Here is a 27839-nt window from a genome sequence, read left to right on the forward strand (position 1 = left end):
TGAATTTTAATTTTAATTTACAGCTGAGAAATGTGCAAGAATTTGCAGAACAACAGTAAAATTAAAAAATACACTTTTTTATTATTATTATTATTATTATTATTATTATTATTATTATTATTTCATCGGTCTTGGGTACGTTCTAGGAGATAATGAGTTTTATTACCAGATCTAACTTTGCTATAGGTTTATGACATATTAGGGATTTATTCGTAGTTCTTAGTTTTGACTCACAGGGCCGCTGTTTAACAGCGATGGACTGCGACTGGGGTTAAAATTATCAAACCCTCCCTCGTCGTCGTCCCACTGTTTCAGAGAGAGAGAGGACGGGCTTTTCTCACGCACAGTCTTAACACGATGTCGGATTACAATCGTTTTAATAAAAAGGAATTTATATTTGCTTTCTAGCGATTCAAACCTGATCTACATGATAGTATTACTGCGTGTAAGGCCGTTTATCACAAAGAAGGAAATATCCACTATGGCGATGTGGCACTCGCTCCTGCTTTTCTTCGTCTTTTGTTCTGACTGCGCGTGCGGGCAGATCACTTATTCTATTCCCGAGGAAATGGCGAAAGGATCGATGATCGGAAATATCGCTCAAGATTTGGGTTTGAATTTAAAAAGACTGAAATCGGGGAAAGCGCGAATCTTTTCAGGCGAGAGCACGGAATATGTCGAACTAAACAGAGACAACGGATTGCTTATGATTAAAGAGAAAATAGACCGGGAGTCTCTTTGCGCGAAATTAACCCCGTGTGCGCTCCATCTCCAAATGATTCTGGAAAACCCGATGGAGTTATATTCTGTTACAGTGGAGATCACGGACATAAACGACAATGCCCCTAATTTCCAGAAGAATGAAATAAGGTTTGAAATAAGCGAGTCAGCAATGAACGGTGCCAGATTCGTGCTGGGTAAAGCTGCTGATCCGGATGTTGGAATAAACGGACTTCGGAGCTATTCCCTTAAACCCACGGATAATTTTGTTTTAGACAAAGAATCAGGCGGTGAGAAGAATATAGAGATGATTTTACAAAAACCCCTTGATCGAGAAAAGGAAGGAAAAATTCATTTGTTGTTGACGGCGTATGATGATGGTGAGTCTCGGCTGTCGGGAACAATGGAAATATATATAACAGTAATGGATGTTAATGACAATCCCCCTGTATTTACACAAAAAGTGTATAAGGCTACAATAATAGAAAATGCAATAAAGGGCACCAAATTGACAACAGTAAGTGCTTCGGACGCGGATGAAGGCTCCAACGGCCATGTGTTGTATTCCATTTCTGACGCAGTGGACATTTCTTTGGCTGACATTTTTGTTGTAAATAAGGAAAGTGGAGAAGTTACATTAAACGGTCAGATTGATTATGAAAAATCTAACATTTACCACCTAGATATTCAGGCCAGAGACCAAGGAGGACTCTCTGACACATGTAAGGTAATTATAGAAGTTCTGGATATTAATGATAACAATCCAGCAATCACAATCGTCTCTAAGTCCGGTTCAATATCCGAAGAATCAAAACTTAATACTGTCGTTGCCATGATGAAAGTAAATGACCTGGATTCAGGTGCAAATGGACAAGTTCGCTGTACTGTTAACGATAATATTCCCTTTACGATCACTTCCCCGTCAAATAATTTCTTTACCCTACTCACAGATCAGGAATTGGATAGAGAGAGAGAAGCTGAGTATACCATCACTGTGACCTGCTCTGATGAGGGAGTTCCCTCACTCTCCAGCAGCACTTCTCTCCGTTTACACATATCAGATGTAAATGACAACGCGCCTGTGTTTGAGAGAAAGAATTACGAGGCCTATGTGGTGGAGAATAACACACCAGGTCTCTCTATATTCACAGTGAAGGCCAGTGATGTGGACTCCAACCAGAATGCTCGAGTTTCTTATATTTTAGAAGAGAGCACTGTCAATGGAGTTCCTGAATCATCATATGTGTCAGTCAGTTCCGATAGTGGAGTCATTAATGCAGTGCGCTCTTTCGACTACGAGCAGTTAAAGGACTTCCATTTCCGCGTCAGAGCGCAGGACGGAGGCTCCCCTCCACTGAGTAGTAACGTGACAGTAAAAATTACAATCCAAGATCAGAATGACAACGCTCCTCAGGTTCTCTACCCAGTACAGACTGGTGGCTCTGTGGTGGCTGAGATTGTGCCTCGTTCAGCAGATGTCGGCTACCTTATCACTAAAGTGGTGGCTGTTGATGTGGACTCCGGACAGAATGCCTGGCTCTCCTACAAACTCCAGAAAGCCACAGACAGGGCGCTGTTTGAAGTGGGAGCGCAGAATGGAGAGATACGAACCGTGCGCCAGGTCACTGATAAAGATGCTGTCAAACAAAAACTCACTGTAGTTGTGGAGGATAACGGACAGCCATCTCGCTCAGCTGTAGTGAACATCAATGTAGCTGTAGCGGACACTTTCCCTGAAGTGCTCTCAGAATTCACCGACTTTACGCACGCCAAACAATATAAGGACGACCTCACCTTTTATTTAGTTTTAGCATTAGCTGCTGTTTCTTTCCTTTTCATCACAACTGTAGTAGTTATAATATCAGTAAAGATCTACAGGTGGAGACAATCGCGCGTCTTCCATCACTCCAATCTCCCAGTTATTCCGTACTATCCACCTGGTTACGCAGACACAGGAGTTACTGGAACTCTACCGCACATGTATAATTATGATGCTTGTATGACGACTGACTCGAGGAAGAGTGGCTGTAAATATTCTACACTTGGAGCACAAAGTGTTTTAGTGATGGAACCGAATTTTACAGAAACTTTGCAGCGCGCTATGAAGGAAAATAATCTTCTAGAAGACCCTGATACTCCCGAGTTGGTAAGGGCTTGTTATAATAAGTAACGTCTTCATGTATCCTACACATATATAATACCAACCAAATATCACGTATATGCCAATGTAATCTTTGTTGCTTACTTGCAGATTTTGAAAATGTACTAAGGTGTTCCAAGAGTCTTACGTAAAGATGACAGTGTTATATTTCATGAATGTGAAGATATTGCAGTCCATATGTCAATTTCTACCTTTTAAAGTTTGTAACACTTTTATTTATTTGTGGGTTAGTAAATATTTTAAACGATTTCAATGAGTGGAATAATCTGTCGAGTTTCTGTATATCGCTTGACACCGTCAATCATTCATAATTATTTCAGATATACCTTTCTTTGTGTGTCTTAATCTTTGTGTCAACGGAACTGCTGTCTAAAAAATAGGTAATAATGAAACAAATAATATATATCTTTGGTTTCTGCACACCGATACAAGATACAAGTAACTGATTCATGATGTTAACGACAGAAATGCTTTATTGTTTCGATACAGAGACTGGACTAACGTGAAGTGCATGTCATCAGGTTAGAATAATAGAGTGATTAAGGACTGGCTTTGGAGTTCGTTACATATAGTCCAGGTAATAATAGTAATAATAATAATACTTTTAACTTTCCTAAAAGGAGATATTAATTCGAATTCTAATCTTATTAACGAAAATGCAAATTTCGCCTACTACAAGACGTGTAGTTCTCAGTTTTTAACTCAGAGGGCCGCTGTTTACTGACGGTGCTCTAAATCCGTCTATATCCGCCCCAGACTCGCCCACAGCATCCCGAAAAATCAAAGAAAGAAAAGCATTCGTCGCACATTTACTGCATCTTTGCAGACTTGGTGGATTATATTCGCCCAAAATATTAAGAGCAGTTAATTTATGACTTACTCTCGATGACTGCTGATTATAAGGATTATAACACCGAATTCGTTTTTTGAGGTCTTCTATACAGACGCCGCGGCAATGTGGCACACGGTATTGTTGTTCATCCTCCTTTCTTCTCCCTCGGTGCTTGGACAGGTCAGCTACTCCATACCGGAGGAAATGTCGAAAGGCTCGATCGTTGGAAATATTGCTCAGGATTTGGGATTAGATTTAAAAAGACTGAAAACTGGAAAAGCACGAATATTTTCCGGAGATAGCACAGAATACATCGAGCTGAATAAAGAAAGAGGTATGCTTCATTTAAAAGAAAAAATAGATCGGGAGTCTTTATGCGCTAAAATAACACCTTGCGCTTTACATCTCCAGATGATACTTGAGAATCCGATGGAAATGTATACAGTTACCGTCCAAATAACGGACATTAATGATAATGCGCCATTTTTCCAGACAGAGGAAATTCGTTTTGAAATAAGCGAGTCGGCTGTACCGGGAGTGAGGTTTGTGTTAGAGAGAGCAATGGATGCTGACGTCGGGACTAACGGCCTTCAGAGCTACTCACTTAAACCGACAGATCATTTTGTGTTAGATTTGCAAAATCATGCAGAGGGTGATAGAAGTGTTGAAATGATTTTACAAAAACCACTCGATAGAGAAAAGCAGGAAAGGCTTACATTATTATTAACAGCGATGGATGGAGGTGAACCGGTTCTCTCTGGTACTGTACAAATACATGTTATTGTTCTAGATGCTAATGATAACGCTCCTGTCTTCACACAAAAAATATACAGGACAACACTAATAGAAAATGCAGATAAAGGAACTAAAGTAATCACCGTGAGTGCCTCTGACGCAGATAAAGGCTCTAACGGTCAGGTGGCATACTATTTATCAAAAACAATGGATAGTTTGTTAGATTTGTTTATTGTCGTTCAACATACTGGAGAGGTTATGTTAAACGGGCAGGTTGACTTTGAAAAAGCAAACAATTATCAGCTTGAAATTCAAGCTAAAGATAATGGAGGACTCTCCGACTCATGTAAAATAATTATTGATGTGTTGGACATAAATGACAATAAACCAGCTATCACTATTCTGTCTATGTCCAGCTCTATATCAGAAGAATTTGCTTCTGGAACCGTTGTAGCAATGATGAAAGTAAATGACCCTGATTCAGCTGCGAATGGTCAAGTTCAATGCATTATTAGTGAAAATATTCCATTTGCTATCACATCCACATCCAGAAATTTCTTTAGCCTGCTCACAGTTGATCAGTTGGATAGAGAGAGTGCCAATGAGTATAACATCACTGTGACTTGCTCTGATGAAGGAGTTCCCTCACTCTCCAGCAGCACTTCTCTCCGTTTACACATATCAGATGTAAATGACAACGCGCCTGTGTTTGAGAGAAAGAATTACGAGGCATATGTGGTGGAGAACAACACACCAGGTCTCTCTATATTCACAGTGAAGGCCAGTGACGCAGACTCCAATCAGAATGCTCGAGTTTCTTATATTTTAGAAGAGAGCACTGTCAATGGAGTTCCTGTATCATCATATGTGTCAGTCAGTGCTGATAGTGGAGTCATTAATGCAGTGCGCGCTTTCGACTACGAGCAGTTAAAGGACTTCCATTTCCGCGTCAGAGCGCAGGACGGAGGCTCCCCTCCACTCAGTAGTAACGTGACAGTAAAAATTACAATCCAAGATCAGAATGACAACGCTCCTCAGGTTCTCTACCCAGTACAGACTGGTGGCTCTGTGGTGGCTGAGATTGTGCCCCGTTCAGCAGATGTCGGCTATCTGGTCACTAAAGTGGTGGCTGTTGATGTGGACTCTGGACAGAATGCCTGGCTCTCCTACAAACTCCAGAAAGCCACAGACAGGGCACTGTTTGAAGTGGGAGCACAGAATGGAGAGATACGAACTGTGCGCCAGGTCACTGATAAAGATGCTGTCAAACAAAAACTCACTGTAGTTGTGGAGGATAACGGACAGCCATCTCGCTCAGCTGTAGTGAACATCAATGTAGCTGTAGCGGACACTTTCCCTGAAGTGCTCTCAGAATTCACCGACTTTACGCACGCCAAACAATATAACGATGACCTCACCTTTTATTTAGTTTTAGCATTAGCTGCTGTTTCTTTCCTTTTCATCACAACTGTAGTAGTTATAATATCAGTAAAGATCTACAGGTGGAGACAATCGCGCGTCTTCCATCACTCCAATCTCCCAGTTATTCCGTACTATCCACCCGGTTACGCAGACACAGGAGTTACTGGAACTCTACCGCACATGTATAATTATGATGCTTGTATGACAACTGACTCGAGGAAGAGTGGCTGTAAATATTCTACACTTGGAGGACAAAGTGTTTTAGTGATGGACCCGAGTTTTACAGAGACAATGCAGCGCGCGATGAAAGAAAATATTCTTCTCGAAGATCCTGATTCTCCAGAGTTGGTAAGGGATTGTTAATAGCTTTGATATCATATCTCATTTTAAATGCCCAAAGATAGGCACATCTGTCACCTTGAAATACATTATCTTTACATTATGTTGTTTCGTCTCTCGTGGTCGAATTTCTACTTTAACGACAATCTGCAGCACTTTATAAATGTTCATTTACTTAGTGGGAAAGTCAGTTTCTTCAGCACCATATGGATTAGATTGAATCTTTACAACATACTAACCTAAATATCAAAATATAGTATCTGTTTTTCTTTTCAAACAGCAGACAATTTTGTCTGTCGGCCATTTATAATAATCCAAAAAATAACCAATAATTTTGCATAATAATTGGACACTATTCATGTGCCCTGTGTTCTCCTTTTAAAATAGCTACAATATGGATTCCTTTGTGTATTAAATTCTAAACTCAGTTGTCATGTAGTTGGTGTGGTTATTGAAATTAATTATTTATATAAAATTAATGAAATTATTGTTAAATTCTGTGTTGGATTACATTTGGACGTATCTTTAGTGGAAAAGTGGAAAAGTTTGACTGACTTAACTTCAATAGGATCAAACCATAAAAAATGTTAGAGATGTTTAGAAATGTTATCATGATTATTATGAATGATCACGAAGCATTAAAGTATAAACAATTTTTTGTCAATGTATTTAGGTAGGATTTGTGTATCTCAGTTTCTCCTTGGTCCAAATGCTGGTCTATTTGGTTCAAATGCCAAAAACACTTTTCATCTCCTTTCATCCCCCACATCTTTTGATTCCCTTCTCCAGCTCTAAAAGAGGCAAATAATTCATATTTTACATCTTGCAATAGTTGTTTGCCTGATTTCCACTGACTATGAGATTGGTTGCTCACAGCAAAGCCTTTAAAAGTTTCAGCCTTTTGCATTAAATAAGAATATATCACAAGCCTGGACTTTTTAAATTGTAATACACCTTAATTAGGCTGATACAGTTAAAGTGGAGCATTTCAAGGGGGATGAGAATGTTTAAGCTTGAAATGAAATGCAGCGTTTTAGATTTCTGACTGAGACTCAGTTAGTCTTAATATTAATGTCATAGTGTAATGGATTTTTCACTAGGAAACACCATCAAATGAACAAAAATCTATGTTTCTAGATAAACTGTCAGATAGAAATACATTTTCAGCTGTAACCCAAGAAACCAGTCAAGACTCAACCGATTTTATTCTCTTCTTTTCTCCTTATCGCAAAATTCACTATACAGTGCGTTTCAACTCCTTTTCTTTTGCATATGCTTCTACAGAGATCCGTAGATATGACGTGAAGATCAAAAAGCGTTGTTTACAGACAAAGTATACTTTTAATAAACTGTTGTCCTGACGTCCATCGGTGTATGGTGGTAATTGTGTAGTTACCATTTTTTCACTCAGAGGGCCGCTGTTTACTTACGGTGCTCTAAATCCGTCTATATCCGCCCCAGACTCGCCCACAGCATCCCGAATAATCAAAGAAAGAAAAGGATTCGCCGCACATTTTCTGCATCGTTGCAGTCTTGGTGGATTATATGCGCGCAAAAATTTAAAGAGCAGTTAATTTATGATTTACACTCGATGACTGCTGTTTATAAGGATAATAACACCGAATTCGTTTTTTGAGGTTTTCTATACAGACGCTGCGGTGATGTGGCACACAGTATTGTTGTTCATCCTCCTTTCTTCTCGCTCCGTGCTCGGGCAGGTCAGCTACTCCATACCGGAGGAAATGGCGAAAGGTTCGATCGTTGGAAATATTGCTCAGGATTTGGGATTAGATTTAAAAAGACTGAAGTCTGGAAAGGCGCGTGTATTTTCCGGGGATAGCGCCGAATACATCGAGTTGAATAAAGAAAGAGGTATGCTTCTTATAAAAGAAAAAATAGATCGAGAGTCTTTGTGCGCTAAAGCAAGCCTATGCGCCTTACATCTCCAAATGATACTTGAGAACCCGATGGAAATGTACACAATTACCGTAGAAATCACGGACATAAACGACAACGCTCCGTTTTTCCAGACAGAGGAAATCAGGATTGAAATAAGCGAGGCGGCTGTACTGGGAGCGAGATTCATGTTAGAGAGAGCAATGGATGCTGACGTGGGTACTAACGGCCTTCAGAGCTACTCACTTAAACCAACAAATCATTTTGTTTTAGAATTGCAAAATCATGCAGACGGAGGTAAAAATGTAGAAATGGTTTTACAAAAACCACTCGATAGAGAAATGAAGGAAAGGCTTAAATTGTTATTAACAGCGATGGATGGAGGTGAACCGGTTCTGTCTGGTACTGTACAGATACATGTTACTGTTGTAGATGTTAATGATAACGGTCCTGTCTTTACACAAAAAGAATATAAAGCCTCAATAATCGAAAACTCATCGAAAGGCACTAAATTGACAACCGTGAGCGCATCTGATGCTGATGAAGGAACAAACGGTCACGTGACTTACTACATTTCAAACACAGATAAGAGTGTGAAAGATGTGTTTACTATAAATCAAAATAATGGCGAAATAACGTTAAACGGGCAGATTGACTATGAAAAAACAAGTAATTTTCAACTTGATATTCAAGCGAAGGATCAAGGAGGACTCTCTGATTCCTGTAAAATAATGATTGATGTGTTGGATATAAATGATAATAAACCGGCTATCACTATTCTCTCTATGTCTAGTTCTATATCCGAAGAGTCTTCTTTTGGCACAGTGATAGCAATGATCAAAGTAAATGATCCGGATTCAGGAGCAAATGGACAAGTGCACTGCACTGTAAGTGAAAATATCCCATTTACTTCAACATCTCCGTCCAGGAATTTCTTTAGCCTGCTGACAGATCAGGAGCTGGATAGAGAGAGAGAAGCAGAGTATAACATTACCGTGACTTGCTCTGATGAGGGAGTTCCCTCACTTTCCAGCACCACTTCTCTCCGTTTACAAATATCAGATGTAAATGACAACGCGCCTGTGTTTGAGAGAAAGAATTACGAGGCATATGTTGTGGAGAACAACACACCAGGTCTCTCTATATTCACAGTGAAGGCGAGTGACGCAGACTCCAATCAGAATGCTCGAGTTTCTTATATTTTAGAAGAGAGCACTGTGAATGGGGTTCCTGTATCATCATATGTGTCAGTCAGTGCTGATAGTGGAGTCATTAATGCAGTGCGCTCTTTCGACTACGAGCAGTTAAAGGACTTCCATTTCCGCGTCAGAGCGCAGGACGGCGGCTCCCCTCCACTCAGTAGTAACGTGACAGTAAAAATTACAATCCAAGATCAGAATGACAATGCTCCTCAGGTTCTCTACCCAGTACAAACTGGTGGCTCTGTGGTGGCTGAGATTGTGCCCCGTTCAGCAGATGTCGGCTATCTGGTCACTAAAGTGGTGGCTGTTGATGTGGACTCTGGACAGAATGCCTGGCTCTCCTACAAACTCCAGAAAGCCACAGACAGGGCACTGTTTGAAGTGGGAGCGCAGAATGGAGAGATACGAACTGTGCGCCAGGTCACTGATAAAGATGCTGTGAAACAAAAGCTCACTGTAGTTGTGGAGGATAACGGACAGCCATCTCGCTCAGCTGTAGTGAACATCAATGTAGTTGTAGCGGACACTTTCCCTGAAGTGCTCTCAGAATTCACCGACTTTACGCACGCCAAACAATATAATGATGACCTCACCTTTTATTTAGTTTTAGCATTAGCTGCTGTTTCTTTCCTTTTCTTCACAACTGTAGTAGTTATAATATCAGTAAAGATCTACAGGTGGAGACAATCGCGCATCTTCCATCACTCCAATCTCCCAGTTATTCCGTACTATCCACCCGGTTACGCAGACACAGGAGTTACTGGAACTCTGCCGCACATGTATAATTATGATGCTTGTATGACGACTGACTCGAAGAAGAGTGGCTGTAAATATTCTACACTTGGAGGACAAAGTGTTTTAGTGATGGACCCGAGTTTTACAGAAACGATGCAGCGCGTTATGAAGGAAAATAATCTTCTAGATGATCCTGATTCTCCTGAAATGGTAAGCGTTTGTTATTGTATATCCTCATCCCGAAACTATTCATTATCTACAATGAATAGTGAATAGAAACTACTTACGTCTGGACATGTTTTAAATAGAAACGCCATGTGTGATAACTGTTTTATCGCTGTTTGTTTGTTTAATCCGGTGTATGATTTAAATTACATGGTTGCTAAATATCCAACTACATTTTCTTGTGTACAGTAGTGTAGTCATTTTCAAAGCGACTTGTTTTGGCCAGAGGATTTCACATGGCGTTTATCAGTCATACTATAGGGAGGCATAAGTTAGGATATTGGCTGTATTTCATGATCTGTTTTTTGTTTAGTTTTGTTGTGTTTTTTTTTTTTTTTTTTTTTTAATCTCTTCGGTAATTCGTGTATTTTGTTATTGGAATAGCCACTTTAATGGTATTTTTTTCTCTGACAGACATTAACCAGAAATGTACATTTTGAATCATGTTATTTTATTTATTTGTTAATTTATTGCAGTTACTGGCAACAGTGAGTTTGATCAAAGTAGGGAGGAGGTTAAAACAAATTGAAGGAAAAAAGTAGGAAGATGTTTTCCGTTTCGATCTAATGCAGCGTTAATAATGATTCCGATAAAATAGTGATGTTTAATACGCGTATATAAATATAATTGCAATTACCAATTTAATTTCTTAAACCTTCGATTAAAATCAACCAGCAATACTTGATTTTGACTCAAAGGGCCGCTGTGTATCAAGGATGCTTCGATTTTGCACTTTTGTGCCCCACATCCACCCACCCACAGCAACTCCTAGACGAGAGAAAGAAAGGATTTTATTTCGCATAGGATTTACGTGCGCAGTGTTGAAAGAGTCTTTCACATCTTTGTAAACGGGCTTACGGTGGATTTACACTCGTTGCGAGGATATTAATACTGGATGGCATTGTTCTTTCTGAGGATCTCAGGCGTCGCGGAGAAAATGGCAGTGATGTGGCACACGGTATTGTTTTTCATCCTCCTTTCTTCTCGCTCCGTGCTCGGGCAAGTCAGCTACTCCATAACGGAGGAAATGCCAAAAGGTTCAGTAATTGGAAATATTGCTCAGGATTTGGGTCTGGATGTAAAAAGGTTAAATTCTGGGAAAGCACGAATTCATACGGTGGATAGCACGGAATACATCGCGCTGAATAAAGAAAGAGGAATGCTCCTTATAAAAGAAAAAATAGATCGAGAGACGCTTTGCGCAACAAAGACTCCGTGCGCTCTACATATTCAAATGATTCTTGAAAACCCGATGGAATTGTATACAATAACTATCGAAATCACGGACACTAATGATAATGCGCCATTGTTCCAGACGGAGGAAATCAGGATTGAAATAAGCGAGGCGGCTGTACCGGGAGCGAGATTCATGTTAGAGAGAGCAATGGATGCTGACGTCGGTACTAACGGCCTTCAGAGCTACTCACTTAAACCGACAGATCATTTTGTTTTAGAACTGGAAACTCATGGAGACGGAGGTAAAAATGTAGAAATGGTTTTACAAAAACCACTCGATAGAGAAAAGCAGGAAAGGCTTACATTATTATTAACAGCGATGGATGGAGGTGAACCGGTTCTGTCTGGTACTGTACAGATACACGTTACTGTTCTAGATGTAAATGATAACGCTCCTGTCTTTACACAAAAAGTATATAAAGCCTCAATAATCGAAAACTCACCGAAAGGCACTAAATTGACAACCGTGAGCGCATCTGATGCTGATGAAGGAACAAACGGACAGGTGACTTATTACATTTCAAACACAGATAAGAGTGTGAAAGATGTGTTTAACCTAAATGAAGATGATGGCGAAATAACACTAAAAGGACACATCGACTATGAAACTAAAAGCAATTATCAACTTGACATTCAAGCCAGGGACCAAGGCGGTCTCTCGGACTCATGCAAGATAATTGTCGATGTCTTGGACATAAACGACAATAAACCAACTCTTTCTATTCTATCCATGGCTAGCTCCATAACAGAAAACTCTCTAACAGGAAATATCGTTGCAATGATTAACGTAAATGACCCAGACTCGGAAGCAAATGGCAAAGTTCAGTGTGAAATCAGTGATAATATTCCATTTACTATCACATCTCCATCTAACACTGTTTTTGCACTGCGCACAGATCAGGAATTGGATAGAGAGAGAGAGGCTGAGTATAATATCACCGTGACTTGCTCTGATGAGGGAGTTCCCTCACTTTCCAGCAGCACTTCTCTCCGTTTACAAATATCAGATGTAAATGACAACGCGCCTGTGTTTGAAAGAAAGAATTACGAGGCATATGTGGTGGAGAACAACACACCAGGTCTCTCTATATTCACAGTGAAGGCGAGTGACGCAGACTCCAATCAGAATGCTCGAGTTTCTTATATTTTAGAAGAGAGCACTGTCAACGGAGTTCCTGTATCATCATATGTGTCAGTCAGTTCCGATAGTGGAGTCATTAATGCAGTGCGCTCTTTCGACTACGAGCAGTTAAAGAACTTCCATTTCCGCGTCAGAGCGCAGGACGGAGGCTCCCCTCCACTCAGTAGTAACGTGACAGTAAAAATTACAATCCAAGATCAGAATGACAATGCTCCTCAGGTTCTCTACCCAGTACAGACTGGTGGCTCTGTGGTGGCTGAGATTGTGCCTCGTTCAGCAGATGTCGGCTATCTAGTCACTAAAGTGGTGGCTGTTGATGTGGACTCTGGACAGAATGCCTGGCTCTCCTACAAACTCCAGAAAGCCACAGACAGGGCGCTGTTTGAAGTGGGAGCGCAGAATGGAGAGATACGAACTGTGCGCCAGGTCACTGATAAAGATCCTGTCAAACAAAAGCTTACTGTAGTTGTGGAGGATAACGGACAGCCATCTCGCTCAGCTGTAGTGAACATCAATGTAGCTGTAGCGGACACTTTCCCTGAAGTGCTCTCAGAATTCACCGACTTTACGCACGCCAAACAATATAACGATGACCTCACCTTTTATTTAGTTTTAGCATTAGCTGCTGTTTCTTTCCTTTTCATCACAACTGTAGTAGTTATAATATCAGTAAAGATCTACAGGTGGAGACAATCGCGTGTCTTCCATCACTCCAATCTCCCAGTTATTCCGTACTATCCTCCCGGTTACGCAGACACAGGAGTTACTGGAACTCTACCGCACATGTATAATTATGATGCTTGTATGACGACTGACTCGAGGAAGAGTGGCTGTAAATATTCTACACTTGGAGCACAAAATGTTTTAGTGATGGACCCGAGATTTACAGAGACTATGCAGCGCGCTATGAAGGGAAATAATATTTTGGATGCCGCTGATTCTCCAGAGTTGGTAAGGGCTTGTTTATAGCTTTGTGACTTTATTCAAACATTTATATAGTGAACAATAGGCATATTTGTCACCTTGACATACACTGTGTTGCTTTATTACACCCTCGTCGACAAGTTTCCAGTAAATTTCAGTCACCAGTATTCTGTTGTACATTTAATTAGTTATGTGGTTTCTTCAGCACAATACAGTTAACTTGACCCGCTAAAAAATATTGTTAAGAATTTTAAAAAACTAGAAATTGTTTTGCGTTTCTCTCCTTTTTTTTGCAACCATCAGACAATTTTGCAAGTTGTCCATTTTTCATAACCCTGAAACATACACGTTGTCAAATATTTTCCATTCTACAGTATCGCCTCAGTGTTTGTTATCTCCATTAAAAATCAGTATACTATAGATTAGTCCGTGTGTTACTAAATACTGAACACGATATTTATTTATAGCACAATTCAGGACAGCAAGGGACAACTTCACGAATGTGATCATGTATTTAAATTTAATTACGAATAATTTAAAGTAATTCAACAGGTTAAACTCAGACATGTCTACAGATACGTGCCACAGTTTACAAAGCAGTACTTCCAATGCAGGAAATCAACAGAGTTTAAAGATGAGTATTATTTTATACGGGCACAATAAGCTTTAAATTATGAATACTAAAATACTTTTGGGTAGAGTTGTTGTATCGATTCTTGATGGCTTTGTGTATTTTTTATTTTTTATTTTTTATATTTTTTTTTTACAAATAGACTCCATCGAAGAGAATATTCCTAAATACCTACGTGGTGTTTATTATGTTTTAAACAAGTTTTCTTTGGCTGCTGTAATTTAGATATTTTCAGAACCATTTATGCTGAACAGCGACACAACTCGCCATACTGAACTCATGTCTAACTGCGTTTTTGGCTTTCTATAAAGATTTGAATATTGTCTGGCAGCAAACTGTTCAGGTAGTACTTACACCTTTATGAATGGGCTTTCAACTCTAGGTCATGTGATTGTAGTAGGTTTAACGTAAATATTTTTCTTCCCTATCTTCCTCGCCGTTAGTTCCGGGGGAAACATCCACGCTGGTTTATTGTCTCCTAAATAAGGCTGTGAAATTTTAAAAGATATTTACAAAGCAGAACGTTTTCACAAAACAAAGTGCAATCCAGCAGAAATTTGGTTAAAATAAATAGCTAAAATAAAACATAAAAAAATTGAAAATTTCTGCCTGATAAATGGATGTTCACAATTACGTCAAAATCAAAGTTATTTCTTTAATATTATTGCTATTTGCATTTTCGGACTGATATTAAATCAAAGTGCAATTCTTGATTTTTACTCAAAGGGCCGCTGTTTATCAAGGAAGCTTAAATTTTGCGCCTTCATGTCCCATACCCACCCCTAGCAAACCTCAGACCAGAGAGAGAAACGCTTCGCTGTAGGACGGTATTTGCGCACACGGTGTTGAACATTTTATTTAAAATCCGTTACCCGAAACAGAGCGTGGATTTTCCGTGGATATGCACAGATATCAAACATTTTAAAATTGAATTAAATTTTTTTTTCTGCTGATCTTCTGAACCGCCGGGAAAATGGCAGACGCAGTGATTTGGCACACGGTATTGTTCTTCATCCTCCTTTCTTCTCGCTCCGTGATCGCGCAGGTCAGCTACTCCATACCGGAGGAAATGGGGAAAGGCTCGATGGTTGGAAATATTGCTCAGGATTTGGGTTTGGATATAAAAAGATTGAAATCTGGGAAAGCGCGCATTTACACAGTGGACAGCACGGAATATATAGAGCTGAACAGAGAGAGGGGCTCGCTTCTCATTAAAGAAAAAATAGATCGAGAGTCGCTTTGTGCAAAAAAGACTCCGTGTGCTTTACATCTACAAATGATTCTCGAGAGTCCAATGGAACGGTACACAATAACTATCGAAATCACCGACATTAATGATAATGCGCCGTTTTTCCAGAAGGAGGAAATTCGTTTTGAAATAAGCGAGTCGGCTGTACCGGGAGCGAGATTCATGTTAGAGAGAGCAATGGATGCTGACGTCGGTACCTACGGCCTTCAGAGCTACTTACTTAAACCGACAGATCATTTTGTTTTAGATTTGCAAAACCACGTAGGTGGTGGAAAAATCGTTGAAATGGTTTTACAAAAACCACTCGATAGAGAAAAGCAGGAAAGGCTTACATTATTATTGACAGCGATGGATGGAGGTGAACCGGTTCTGTCTGGTACTGTACAGATACACGTTACTGTTCTAGATGTTAATGATAACGGTCCTGTCTTTACGCAAAAAATATATAAAGCCTCAGTGCTTGAAAACGCACCAAAAGGCACTAAATTGACAACCGTGAGCGCGTCTGATGCTGATGAAGGAACGAACGGACAGGTGACTTATTACATTTCAAACAATGAGGAGGATGTGAATGAAATGTTTATTATACACCAGAATAGCGGTGAATTAACGTTAAAAGGACAGGGTGACTTTGAAAAAACAAGCCATTATGAACTTGATGTACAAGCCAGGGACCAAGGAGGGCTATCGGACTCATGTAAGGTAATTATTGATGTGTTGGATATAAACGATAATAAACCGACAATCAGTATTTTGTCAAAGGCCAGTTCTATATCGGAGGAATCTCCTTCTAGCACCGTTGTTGCAATGATGAACGTAAATGATCCGGATTCAGCTGAAAATGGAAAGGTTCAGTGTATTATAAGTGAAAATATTCCCTTTGCAATCACATCTCCGTCCAAAAATTTCTTCAGCCTGCTCACAGATCAGGATCTGGATAGAGAGAGAGAAGCTGAGTACAACATCACTGTGACTTGCTCTGATGAGGGAGTCCCCTCACTCTCCAGCAGCATTTCTCTCCGTTTACACATATCAGATGTAAATGACAACGCGCCTGTGTTTGAGAGAAAGAATTACGAGGCATATGTGGTGGAGAACAACACACCAGGTCTCTCTATATTCACAGTGAAGGCGAGTGACGCAGACTCCAATCAGAATGCTCGAGTTTCTTATATTTTAGAAGAGAGCACTGTCAATGGAGTTCCTGTATCATCATATGTGTCAGTCAGTGCTGATAGTGGAGTCATTAATGCAGTGCACGCTTTCGACTACGAGCAGTTAAAGGACTTCCATTTCCGCGTCAGAGCGCAGGACGGAGGCTCCCCTCCACTCAGTAGTAACGTGACAGTAAAAATTACAATCCAAGATCAGAATGACAACGCTCCTCAGGTTCTCTACCCAGTACAGACTGGTGGCTCTGTGGTTGCTGAGATTGTGCCTCGTTCAGCAGATGTCGGCTATCTGGTCACTAAAGTGGTGGCTGTTGATGTGGACTCTGGACAGAATGCCTGGCTCTCCTACAAACTCCAGAAAGTCACAGACAGGGCTCTGTTTGAAGTGGGAGTGCAGAATGGAGAGATACGAACTGTGCGCCAGGTCACTGATAAAGATGCTGTCAAACAAAAGCTTACTGTAGTTGTGGAGGATAACGGACAGCCATCTCGCTCAGCTGTAGTGAACATCAATGTAGTTGTAGCGGACACTTTCCCTGAAGTGCTCTCAGAATTCACCGACTTTACGCACGCCAAACAATATAATGATGACCTCACCTTTTATTTAGTTTTAGCATTAGCTGCTGTTTCTTTCCTTTTCATCACAACTGTAGTAGTTATAATATCAGTAAAGATCTACAGGTGGAGACAATCGCGCGTCTTCCATCACTCCAATCTCCCAGTTATTCCGTACTATCCACCCGGTTACGCAGACACAGGAGTTACTGGAACTCTGCCGCACATGTATAATTATGATGCTTGTATGACGACTGACTCGAGGAAGAGTGGCTGTAAATATTCTACACTTGGAGGACAAAGTGTTTTAGTGATGGACCCGAGTTTTACAGAGACTATGCAGCGCGCTATGAAGGGAAATAATATTTTGGATGAGGCTGATTCTCCAGAGTTGGTAAGGGCTTGTTTATAGCTTTGTTACTTTATTCAAACATTTATATAGTGAACAAAAGGCATATTTGTCACATTGACATACACTGTGTTGCTTTATTATACCCTCTTCAACAAGTGTCAGGTAAACTTCAGTCACCAGTATTCTGTTGTATTAATGTACATTTATTTAGTTATGTGTGTTTCTTCAGCACAATACAGTTAACTTGGCCCGCTAAAATATTGATATTTATTTAAAAACCTAGAAATTGTTTTGCGTTTTTCTCCTTTTTTGCAACCATCAGATAATTTTTCAAGTTAGCCATTGTTCATAACCCTGAAACATACACGTTGTCAAATATTTTCCATTCTACAGTATCGCCTCGGTGTTTGTTCCCGCCTTTAAAAATCAGTATACTATATTTAAATTATGAATACTAAAATACTTTTGGGTAGAGTTGTTGTATCGATGCTTGATGGCTTTGTGTATTTATTTATTTATTTTTATTTATTTATTTTATTTTATTTTTTACAAATAAACTCCATCGAAGAGAATATTCCTAAATACCTACGTGGTGTTTATTATGTTTTAAGCAAATTTTTTTTGGCTGCTGTTATTTAGATATTTTCAGAACCATTTATGCTGAACAGCGCCACAGCTTGCTATACTGAACTCATGACTAACTGCGTTGTTGGCTTTCTATAAAGATTTAAATATTGTCTGGCAGCAAACTGCTCAGGTAATACTAACACCTTTATGAATGGACTTTCAACTCTAGGTCATGTGATTGTAGTAGGTTTTACGTAAATATCTTTCTTCCCTATCTTCCTCGCCGTTAGTTCCGGGGGAAACATCCACGCTGCTTTATTGTCTCTTAAATAAGTCTGTGAAATGTTTAAAAGATATTCACAAAGCAGAACGTTTTCACAAAACAAAGTCTGCAATACAGCAGAAATTTGGTTAAAATAAATAGCTAAAATAAAACAAAAAATTAATGAAAATTTCTGTCTGATAAATGGATGTTCATAATTACACCCAAATCAAAGTTATTTCTTTAATCTTATTGCAATTTGCATTTTCGAAGTGATATTAAATCAAAGTGTAATTCTTGATTTTTACTCAAAGGGCCGCTGTTTATCAAGGAAGCTTTAATTTTGCGCGTTCATGTCCCATACCCACCCCTAGCAAACCTCAGACCAGAGAGAGGAAGGCTTCGCTGTAGGACAGTATTTGCACACACGGTGTTGAACATTTTACTTAAAACCTGTTACCCGAAACAGAGCGTGGATTTCCCGTGGATGTGCACAGGTATCAAAGATTTTAAAACTGAAGGAGGATTTTATTTCTGCGGATCTTCTGTACCGCCGGGAAAATGGCAGACGCAGTGATGTGGCACACGGTATTGTTCTTCATCCTCCTTTCTTCTCGCTCTGTGATCGCGCAGGTCAGTTACTCCATACCGGAGGAAATGGGGAAAGGCTCCATGGTTGGAAATATTGCTCAGGATTTGGGTTTGGATATAAAAAGATTGAAATCTGGGAAAGCGCGCATTTACACGGTGGACAGCACGGAATATATAGAGCTGAACAGAGAGAGGGGCTCGCTTCTCATTAAAGAAAAAATAGATCGAGAGTCGCTTTGTGCAAAAAAGACTCCATGTGCTTTACATCTACAAATGATTCTCGAGAGTCCAATGGAACGGTACACAATAACTATCGAAATCACCGACATTAATGATAATGCGCCATTTTTCCAAAAGGAGGAAATCAGGATTGAAATAAGCGAGTCGGCTGTACCGGGAGCGAGATTCATGTTAGAGAGAGCAATGGACGCTGACGTCGGTACTAACGGCCTTCAGAGCTACTCACTTAAACCGACAGATCATTTTGTTTTGGACTTAGAATATCAGGCAGACGATGATAAGAGCCTTGAGATGATTTTACAAAAAACACTGGATAGAGAAAAACAGGAAATGTTTACGTTGTTACTAACCGCGACGGATGGAGGTGAACCGGTTCTGTCTGGTAATGTACAGATACATATTACTGTTCTTGATGCTAATGATAACGCTCCTGTCTTCTCGCAAAAAGTCTACAGAGCTACATTAACAGAAAATGCACCTAAAGGAACCAAATTAATTACCGTGCGCGCCTCTGACGCAGATGAAGGCTCTAATGGACGGGTAACTTACATGTCAAAAACAGTAGATCGTTTATCAGATTTGTTTACTGTCGATGGATTTACTGGTGAAGTCGTATTAAACGGGCAGGTTGACTTTGAAAAAACGAGCAATTTTCAACTCGAAATTCAAGCAAAAGATCAGGGAGGACTCTCTGACTCATGTAAGGTCATTATTGAGCTGTTGGATATTAACGATAACACACCATCGATTAACATTCTTTCTTTGTCTAATACTATATCTGAGGAGTCAAAAGCAGAGACTGTTGTTGCAATGATCAACGTAAATGATCCGGATTCAGGTGAAAATGGACAAGTTCGCTGTACTGTTAACGATAATATTCCCTTTACGATCACTTCCCCGTCAAATAATTTCTTTAGCCTGCTGATAGATCAGGAATTGGATAGGGAGAAAAAAGCTGACTATAACATCACTGTGACCTGCTCTGATGAGGGAATCCCCTCACTCTCCAGCAGCACTTCTCTCCGTTTACACATATCAGATGTAAATGACAACGCGCCTGTGTTTGAGAGAAAGAATTACCAGGCCTATGTGGTGGAGAACAACACACCAGGTCTCTCCATATTCACAGTGAAGGCCCGTGACGCAGACTCCAACCAGAATGCTCGAGTTTCTTATATTTTAGAAGAGAGCACTGTCAATGGAGTTCCTGTATCATCATATGTGTCAGTCAGTGCTGATAGTGGAGTCATTAATGCAGTGCGTTCTTTCGACTACGAGCAGTTAAAGGACTTCCATTTCCGCGTCAGAGCGCAGGACGGAGGCTCCCTTCCACTCAGTAGTAACGTGACAGTAAAAATTACAATCCAAGATCAGAATGACAATGCTCCTCAGGTTCTCTACCCAGTACAGACTGGTGGCTCTGTGGTGGCTGAGATTGTGCCTCGTTCAGCAGATGTCGGCTATCTGGTCACTAAAGTGGTGGCTGTTGATGTGGACTCTGGACAGAATGCCTGGCTCTCCTACAAACTCCAGAAAGCCACAGACAGGGCGCTGTTTGAAGTGGGAGCGCAGAATGGAGAGATACGAACTGTACGCCAGGTCACTGATAAAGATGCTGTCAAACAAAAACTCACTGTAGTTGTGGAGGATAACGGACAGCCATCTCGCTCAGCTGTAGTGAACATCAATGTAGCTGTAGCGGACACTTTCCCTGAAGTGCTCTCAGAATTCACCGACTTTACGCACGCCAAACAATATAACGATGACCTCACCTTTTATTTAGTTTTAGCATTAGCTGCTGTTTCTTTCCTTTTCATCACAACTGTAGTAGTTATAATATCAGTAAAGATCTACAGGTGGAGACAATCACGCGTCTTCCATCACTCCAATCTCCCAGTTATTCCGTACTATCCTCCCGGTTACGCAGACACAGGAGTTACTGGAACTCTGCCGCACATGTATAATTATGATGCTTGTATGACGACTGACTCGAGGAAGAGTGGCTGTAAATATTCTACACTTGGAGCACAAAGTGTTTTAGTGATGGACCCGAGATTTACAGAGACTATGCAGCGCACTATGAAGGGAAATAATATTTTGGATGAGGCTGATTCTCCAGAGTTGGTAAGGGCTTGTTTATAGCTTTGTTACTTTATTCAAACATTTATATAGTGAACAAAAGGCATATTTGTCACCTTGACATATACTGTGTTGCTTTATTATACTCTCTTTAATGATGCCCAGTAAACTTCAGTCACCAGTATTCTGTTGTATTAATGTGCATTTAATTAGTTATATGTGTTTCTTCAGCACAATGCAGTTAACTTGGCACCCTAAAAAATATTGATAATTTATTTAAAACCTAGACATTGTTTTGCGTTTTTCTCCTTTTTTGCAACCATCAGATAATTTTTCAAGTTAGCCATTGTTCATAACTCTGAAATATACACGTTGTCAAATATTTTCCATTCTACAGTATCGTCTCAGTGTTTGTTTCCGCCTTTAAAAATCAGTATACTATAGATTCCTCCGTGTGTTACTACATACTGAACATAATATTTGTTTACAGCACTTTCCAGGACAGCAAGGGACAACTTCACGAATGTGATCATGTGCTTAAATATTATTAGAGAATTATTTTAAAGTAATTTATCAGGTTAAACTCAGACATGTCTACAGAAACGTGCCAAAGTTTACAAAGCAGTACTTCCAATGCAGGAAATCAACAGAGTTTAAAGATGAGTATTATTTTAAACGGGCACAATAAGCTTTAAATTATGAATACTAAAATACTTTAGGTAGAGTTGTTGTATCGATGCTTGATGGCTTTGTGTATTGTTTACAAATAAACTCCATCGAAGAGAATATTCCTAAATACCTACGTGGTGTTTATTATGTTTTAAGCAAATTTTCTTTGGCTGCTTTTATTTAGATATTTTCAGAACCATTTATGCTGAACAGCGACACAGCTTGCTATACTGAACTCATGCCTGAACTGCTTTGTTGGCTTTCTGTAAAGATTTAAATATTGTCTGGCAGCAAACTGTTCAGGTAGTACCGACACCTTTATGAATGGGCTTTCAACTCTAGGTCATGTGATTGTAGTAGGTTTTACGCAAATATTTTTCTTCCGTATCTTCCTCGCCGTTAGTTCCGGGGGAAACATCCACGCTGGTTTATTGTCTCTTAAATAAGACTGTGAAATGTTTAAAAGATATTTACAAAGCGGAACGTTTTCACAAAACAAAGTCTGCAATCCAGCAGAAATTTGGTTAAAATAAATAGCTAAAATAAAACAAAAAAAATAATACAATTTCTACATGACAAATGGATGTTCACAATTACGTCCAAATCAAAGTTATTTCTTTAATCTTATTGCAATTTGCATTTTCGGTGATATTAAATCAATGTGTAATTCTTGATTTTTACTCAAAGGGCCGCTGTTTATCAAGGAAGCTTTAATTTTGCGCGTTCATGTCCCATACCCACCCCTAGCAAACCTCAGACCAGAGAGAGAAAGGCTTCGCTGTAGGACAGTATTTGCGCACACGGTGTTGAACATTTGATTTAAAAGCCGTTATTCGAAACAGAGCGTGGATTTTCAATGGATGTGCACAGGTATAAAACATTTTAAAACTGGAGGAGGATTTTATTTCTGCGGATCTTCTGTACCGCCGGGAAAATGGCAGACGCAGTGATGTGGCACACGGTATTGTTCTTCATCCTCCTTTCTTCTCGCTCTGTTATCGCGCAGGTCAGCTACTCCATACCGGAGGAAATGGGGAAAGGCTCGATGGTTGGAAATATTGCGCAGGATTTGGGTTTGGATATGAAAAGATTGAAATCTGGGAAAGCGCGCATTTACACGGTGGACACTACGGAATATATAGAGCTGAACAGAGAGCGGGGCTCGCTTCTCGTTAAAGAAAAAATAGATCGAGAGTCGCTTTGTGCAAAAAAGACTCCGTGTGCTTTACATCTACAAATGATTCTCGAGAGTCCAATGGAACGGTACACAATAACTATCGAAATCACCGACATTAATGATAATGCGCCATTTTTCCAAAAGGAGGAAATTCGTTTTGAAATAAGCGAGTCGGCTGTACCAGGAGTGAGATTCATGTTAGAGAGAGCAATGGACGCTGACGTCGGTACTAACGGCCTTCAGAGCTACTTACTTAAACCGACAGATCATTTTGTTTTAGATTTGCAAAAGCACGTAGGTGGTGGAAAAACCCTTGAAATGGTTTTACAAAAACCACTCGATAGAGAAAAGCAGGAAAGGCTTACATTATTATTGACAGCGATGGATGGAGGTGAACCGGTTCTGTCTGGTACTGTACAGATACACGTTACTGTTCTAGATGCTAATGATAACGCTCCTGTCTTTACGCAAAAAATATATAAAGCCTCAGTGCTCGAAAACGCACCAAAAGGCACTAAATTGACAACCGTGAGCGCGTCTGATGCTGATGAAGGAACGAACGGACAGGTGACTTATTACATTTCAAACAATGAGCAGGATGTGAATGAAATGTTTATTATACACCAGAATAGCGGTGAATTAACGTTAAAAGGACAGGGTGACTTTGAAAAAACAAGCCATTATGAACTTGATGTACAAGCCAGGGACCAAGGAGGTCTATCGGACTCATGTAAGGTAATTATTGATGTGTTGGATATAAACGATAATAAACCGACAATCAGTATTTTGTCAAAGGCCAGTTCTATATCGGAGGAATCTCCTTCTAGCACCGTTGTTGCAATGATGAACGTAAATGATCCGGATTCAGGTGAAAATGGACAGGTTCAGTGTATTATAAATGATAATATTCCCTTTGCAATCACATCTCCGTCCAAAAATTTCTTCAGCCTGCTCACAGATCAGGATCTGGATAGAGAGAGAGAAGCTGAGTACAACATCACTGTGACTTGCTCTGATGAGGGAGTCCCCTCACTCTCCAGCAGCACTTCTCTCCGTTTACAAATAACAGATGTAAATGACAACGCGCCTGTGTTTGAGAGAAAGAATTACGAGGCATATGTGGTGGAGAACAACACACCAGGTCTCTCTATATTCACAGTGAAGGCCAGTGACGCAGACTCCAACCAGAATGCTCGAGTTTCTTATATTTTAGAAGAGAGCACTGTCAGTGGAGTTCCTGTATCATCATATGTGTCAGTCAGTGCTGATAGTGGAGTCATTAATGCAGTGCGTTCTTTCGACTACGAGCAGTTAAAGGACTTCCATTTCCGCGTCAGAGCGCAGGACGGAGGCTCCCCTCCACTCAGTAGTAACGTGACAGTAAAAATTACAATCCAAGATCAGAATGACAACGCTCCTCAGGTTCTCTACCCAGTACAGACTGGTGGCTCTGTGGTTGCTGAGATTGTGCCTCGTTCAGCAGATGTCGGCTATCTGGTCACTAAAGTGGTGGCTGTTGATGTGGACTCTGGACAGAATGCCTGGCTCTCCTACAAACTCCAGAAAGCCACAGACAGGGCTCTGTTTGAAGTGGGAGCGCAGAATGGAGAGATACGAACTGTGCGCCAGGTCACTGATAAAGATGCTGTGAAACAAAAGCTTACTGTAGTTGTGGAGGATAACGGACAGCCATCTCGCTCAGCTGTAGTGAACATCAATGTAGTTGTATCGGACACTTTCCCTGAAGTGCTCTCAGAATTCACCGACTTTACGCACGCCAAACAATATAATGATGACCTCACCTTTTATTTAGTTTTAGCATTAGCTGCTGTTTCTTTCCTTTTCATCACAACTGTAGTAGTTATAATATCAGTAAAGATCTACAAGTGGAGACAATCGCGCGTCTTCCATCACTCCAATCTCCCAGTTATTCCGTACTATCCACCCGGTTACGCAGACACAGGAGTTACTGGAACTCTACCGCACATGTATAATTATGATGCTTGTATGACGACTGACTCGAGGAAGAGTGGCTGTAAATATTCTACACTTGGAGCACAAAGTGTTTTAGTGATGGACCCGAGTTTTACAGAGACTATGCAGCGTGCGATGAAAGAAAATATTCTTCTAGCAGATCCTGAATCTCCTGAAATGGTAAGGGTTTTCTTTAATATACTCTACTCTCGAGTTTATCTATCCTGCAACGACTTCACAAACAATACACGTCATGAACAATTTTCCACTGTCATATTTAGTATTGATGCGTTTTTGCCCGCTGCGCTATTCAGAATATTGATTATAGGTAAACTCCATCGACGAAAATATTGTTACGTTCAACATGAAATTTGTTATAATGTAAAAATAAAAATAATAATAATAAAAATAATTTAAAAAAAAAATAACTTCACTGGTTAGATATTTTCAGAGCCATTTGTTCAAGAGAGCGCAATTTCACATGCCATTACTTGTCATACTGAAATAATGCTTAGCTGACGTTTTAGCTTTATATAAAATATTATATATTGTCTGGCAACAAACTGTACTTGTAATACTGAAACCTTTATCTATGTGTTTTCAACTTAAGATCAGAGGATTGTAGCAAATTTTGCGCAGATCTTTTTCTTTCTCCTCTTTCTTCATCCCTTTACATCCGGGGAAAATACGGATGGTGTTTTCTTATTTGCTGAAATAAGGCTGTCAAACGCTGAGAAACTATTCAGAAGATTATCTTGATGCAAACATGCGGTTATGGGCAGTCATGAGGTTAAATAAATTATTAAAATAAAATGAATAAATAGAAAATTTAATTAGATGTCAAAATATCGTCCGGATACATTGTTCATTGTGATGATGTGAGAATCAAAATAATTTATTTGTTCTAACTGCAACGTACATTTAAGGTGTAATTCTGATTTTTTTACTCAAAGGGCCGCTGTTTATCAAGGAAGCTTTAATTTTGCGCGTTCATGTCCCATACCCACCCCTAGCAAACCTCATTCCAGAGAGAAAAAGGCTTCGCTGTAGGACAGTATTTGCGCACACGGTGTTGAACATTTTACTTAAAGACCGTTACCCGAAACAGAGCGTGGATTTTCCGTGGATGTGCACAGATATCAAAGATTTTAAAACTGGAGGAGGATTTTATTTCTGCGGATCTTCTGAACCGCCGGGAAAATGGCAGACGCAGTGATGTGGCACACGGTATTGTTCTTCATCCTCCTTTCTTCTCGTTCTGTGATCGCGCAGGTCAGTTATTCCATACCGGAGGAAATGGGGAAAGGCTCCATGGTTGGAAATATTGCTCAGGATTTGGGTTTGGATATAAAAAGATTGAAATCTGGGAAAGCGCGTATTTACACAGTGGACAGCACGGAATATATAGAGCTGAACAGAGAGCGGGGCTCGCTTCTCATTAAAGAAAAAATAGATCGAGAGTCGCTTTGTGCAAAAAAGACTCCGTGTGCTTTACATCTACAAATGATTCTCGAGAGTCCAATGGAACGGTACACAATAACTATCGAAATCACCGACACGAATGATAATGGTCCAGTTTTTCCGACGGAGGAAATTCGTTTTGAAATAAGCGAGTCGGCTGTACCGGGAGCGAGATTCATGTTAGAGAGAGCAATGGATGCAGACGTCGGTACAAACGGCCTTCAGAGCTACTCACTTAAACCGACAGATCATTTTGTTTTAGATTTACAAAATCAGGCAGACGATGATAAGAGTCTTGAAATGATTTTACAAAAACCCCTCGACAGAGAAAAACGGAAAATGTTTACTTTGTTATTAACAGCGATGGATGGAGGTGAACCGGTTCTGTCTGGTACTGTACAGATATATATTACTGTTCTAGATATTAATGATAATGCTCCTGCCTTTACGCACAAAGTCTACAGAGCTACATTAACAGAAAATGCTCCAAAAGGAACTAAATTAATTACCGTGCGCGCCTCTGACACAGATGAAGGCGCTAATGGACGAGTAACTTACTACATGCCAAAAACAGTAGATCGTTTATCAGATTTGTTTACTGTCGACATAAATACTGGTGAAGTCGTATTAAACGGGCATGTTGACTTTGAAAAATCGAGCAATTATCAGCTAGAAATTCAAGCAAAAGATCAAGGAGGACTCTCTGACTCATGTAAGGTCATTGTTGAGGTGTTGGATATTAACGATAACACACCATCGATTAACATTCTTTCTTTGTCTAATACGATATCTGAGGAGTCAAAAGCAGAGACTGTTGTTGCAATGATCAACGTAAATGATCCGGATTCAGGTGAAAATGGACAGGTTCAGTGTATTATCAGTGAAAATATTCCTTTTACCATCATATCTCCGTCCAGGAATTTCTTTAGCCTGCTCACAGATCAGGAGCTGGATAGAGAGAGAGAAGCCGAGTATAATATCACTGTGACTTGCTCTGACGAGGGAGTTCCCTCACTCTCCAGCAGCACTTCTCTCCGTTTACACATATCAGATGTAAATGACAACGCGCCTGTGTTTGAGAGAAAGAATTACCAGGCCTATGTGGTGGAGAACAACACACCAGGTCTCTCCATATTCACAGTGAAGGCCCGTGACGCAGACTCCAACCAGAATGCTCGAGTTTCTTATATTTTAGAAGAGAGCACTGTCAATGGAGTTCCTGTATCATCATATGTGTCAGTCAGTGCTGATAGTGGAGTCATTAATGCAGTGCGCTCTTTCGACTACGAGCA

The 27839-nt window shown here is 40.1% G+C and overlaps 2 protein-coding genes across 43 annotated transcripts in view; both read left to right on the forward strand.

Moving 5' to 3' along the window:
- The window catches only part of LOC108276785 (protocadherin beta-16), a 210794-nt gene that overhangs the window by 127091 nt on the left and 55864 nt on the right, over positions 1-27839 (forward strand). For 2 of the 42 annotated variants that reach the window (XM_053686782.1, XM_053686790.1), the window contains exon 1: positions 17576-21311. The exons of 34 other annotated variants lie outside the window; for them this stretch is intronic. In XM_053686782.1, coding sequence (XP_053542757.1) covers positions 18918-21311 — 2394 coding nt within the window. In that variant the 5' untranslated portion in view covers positions 17576-18917. 6 more of the 42 variants (XM_053686772.1, XM_053686783.1, XM_053686785.1 and 3 more) reach the window with 6 other exon arrangements.
- Positions 10627-14404, forward strand: LOC108276794 (protocadherin gamma-A8-like). The gene has a single exon (XM_017488766.3). The coding sequence runs from the start codon at positions 11163-11165 to the stop codon at positions 13611-13613; it is 2451 nt and encodes an 816-aa protein (XP_017344255.1). The 5' UTR covers positions 10627-11162; the 3' UTR covers positions 13614-14404.

This window comes from Ictalurus punctatus, chromosome 16 (genome assembly GCF_001660625.3).
Source record: "Ictalurus punctatus breed USDA103 chromosome 16, Coco_2.0, whole genome shotgun sequence".
Classification (NCBI taxonomy): Eukaryota; Metazoa; Chordata; class Actinopteri; order Siluriformes; family Ictaluridae; genus Ictalurus; species Ictalurus punctatus.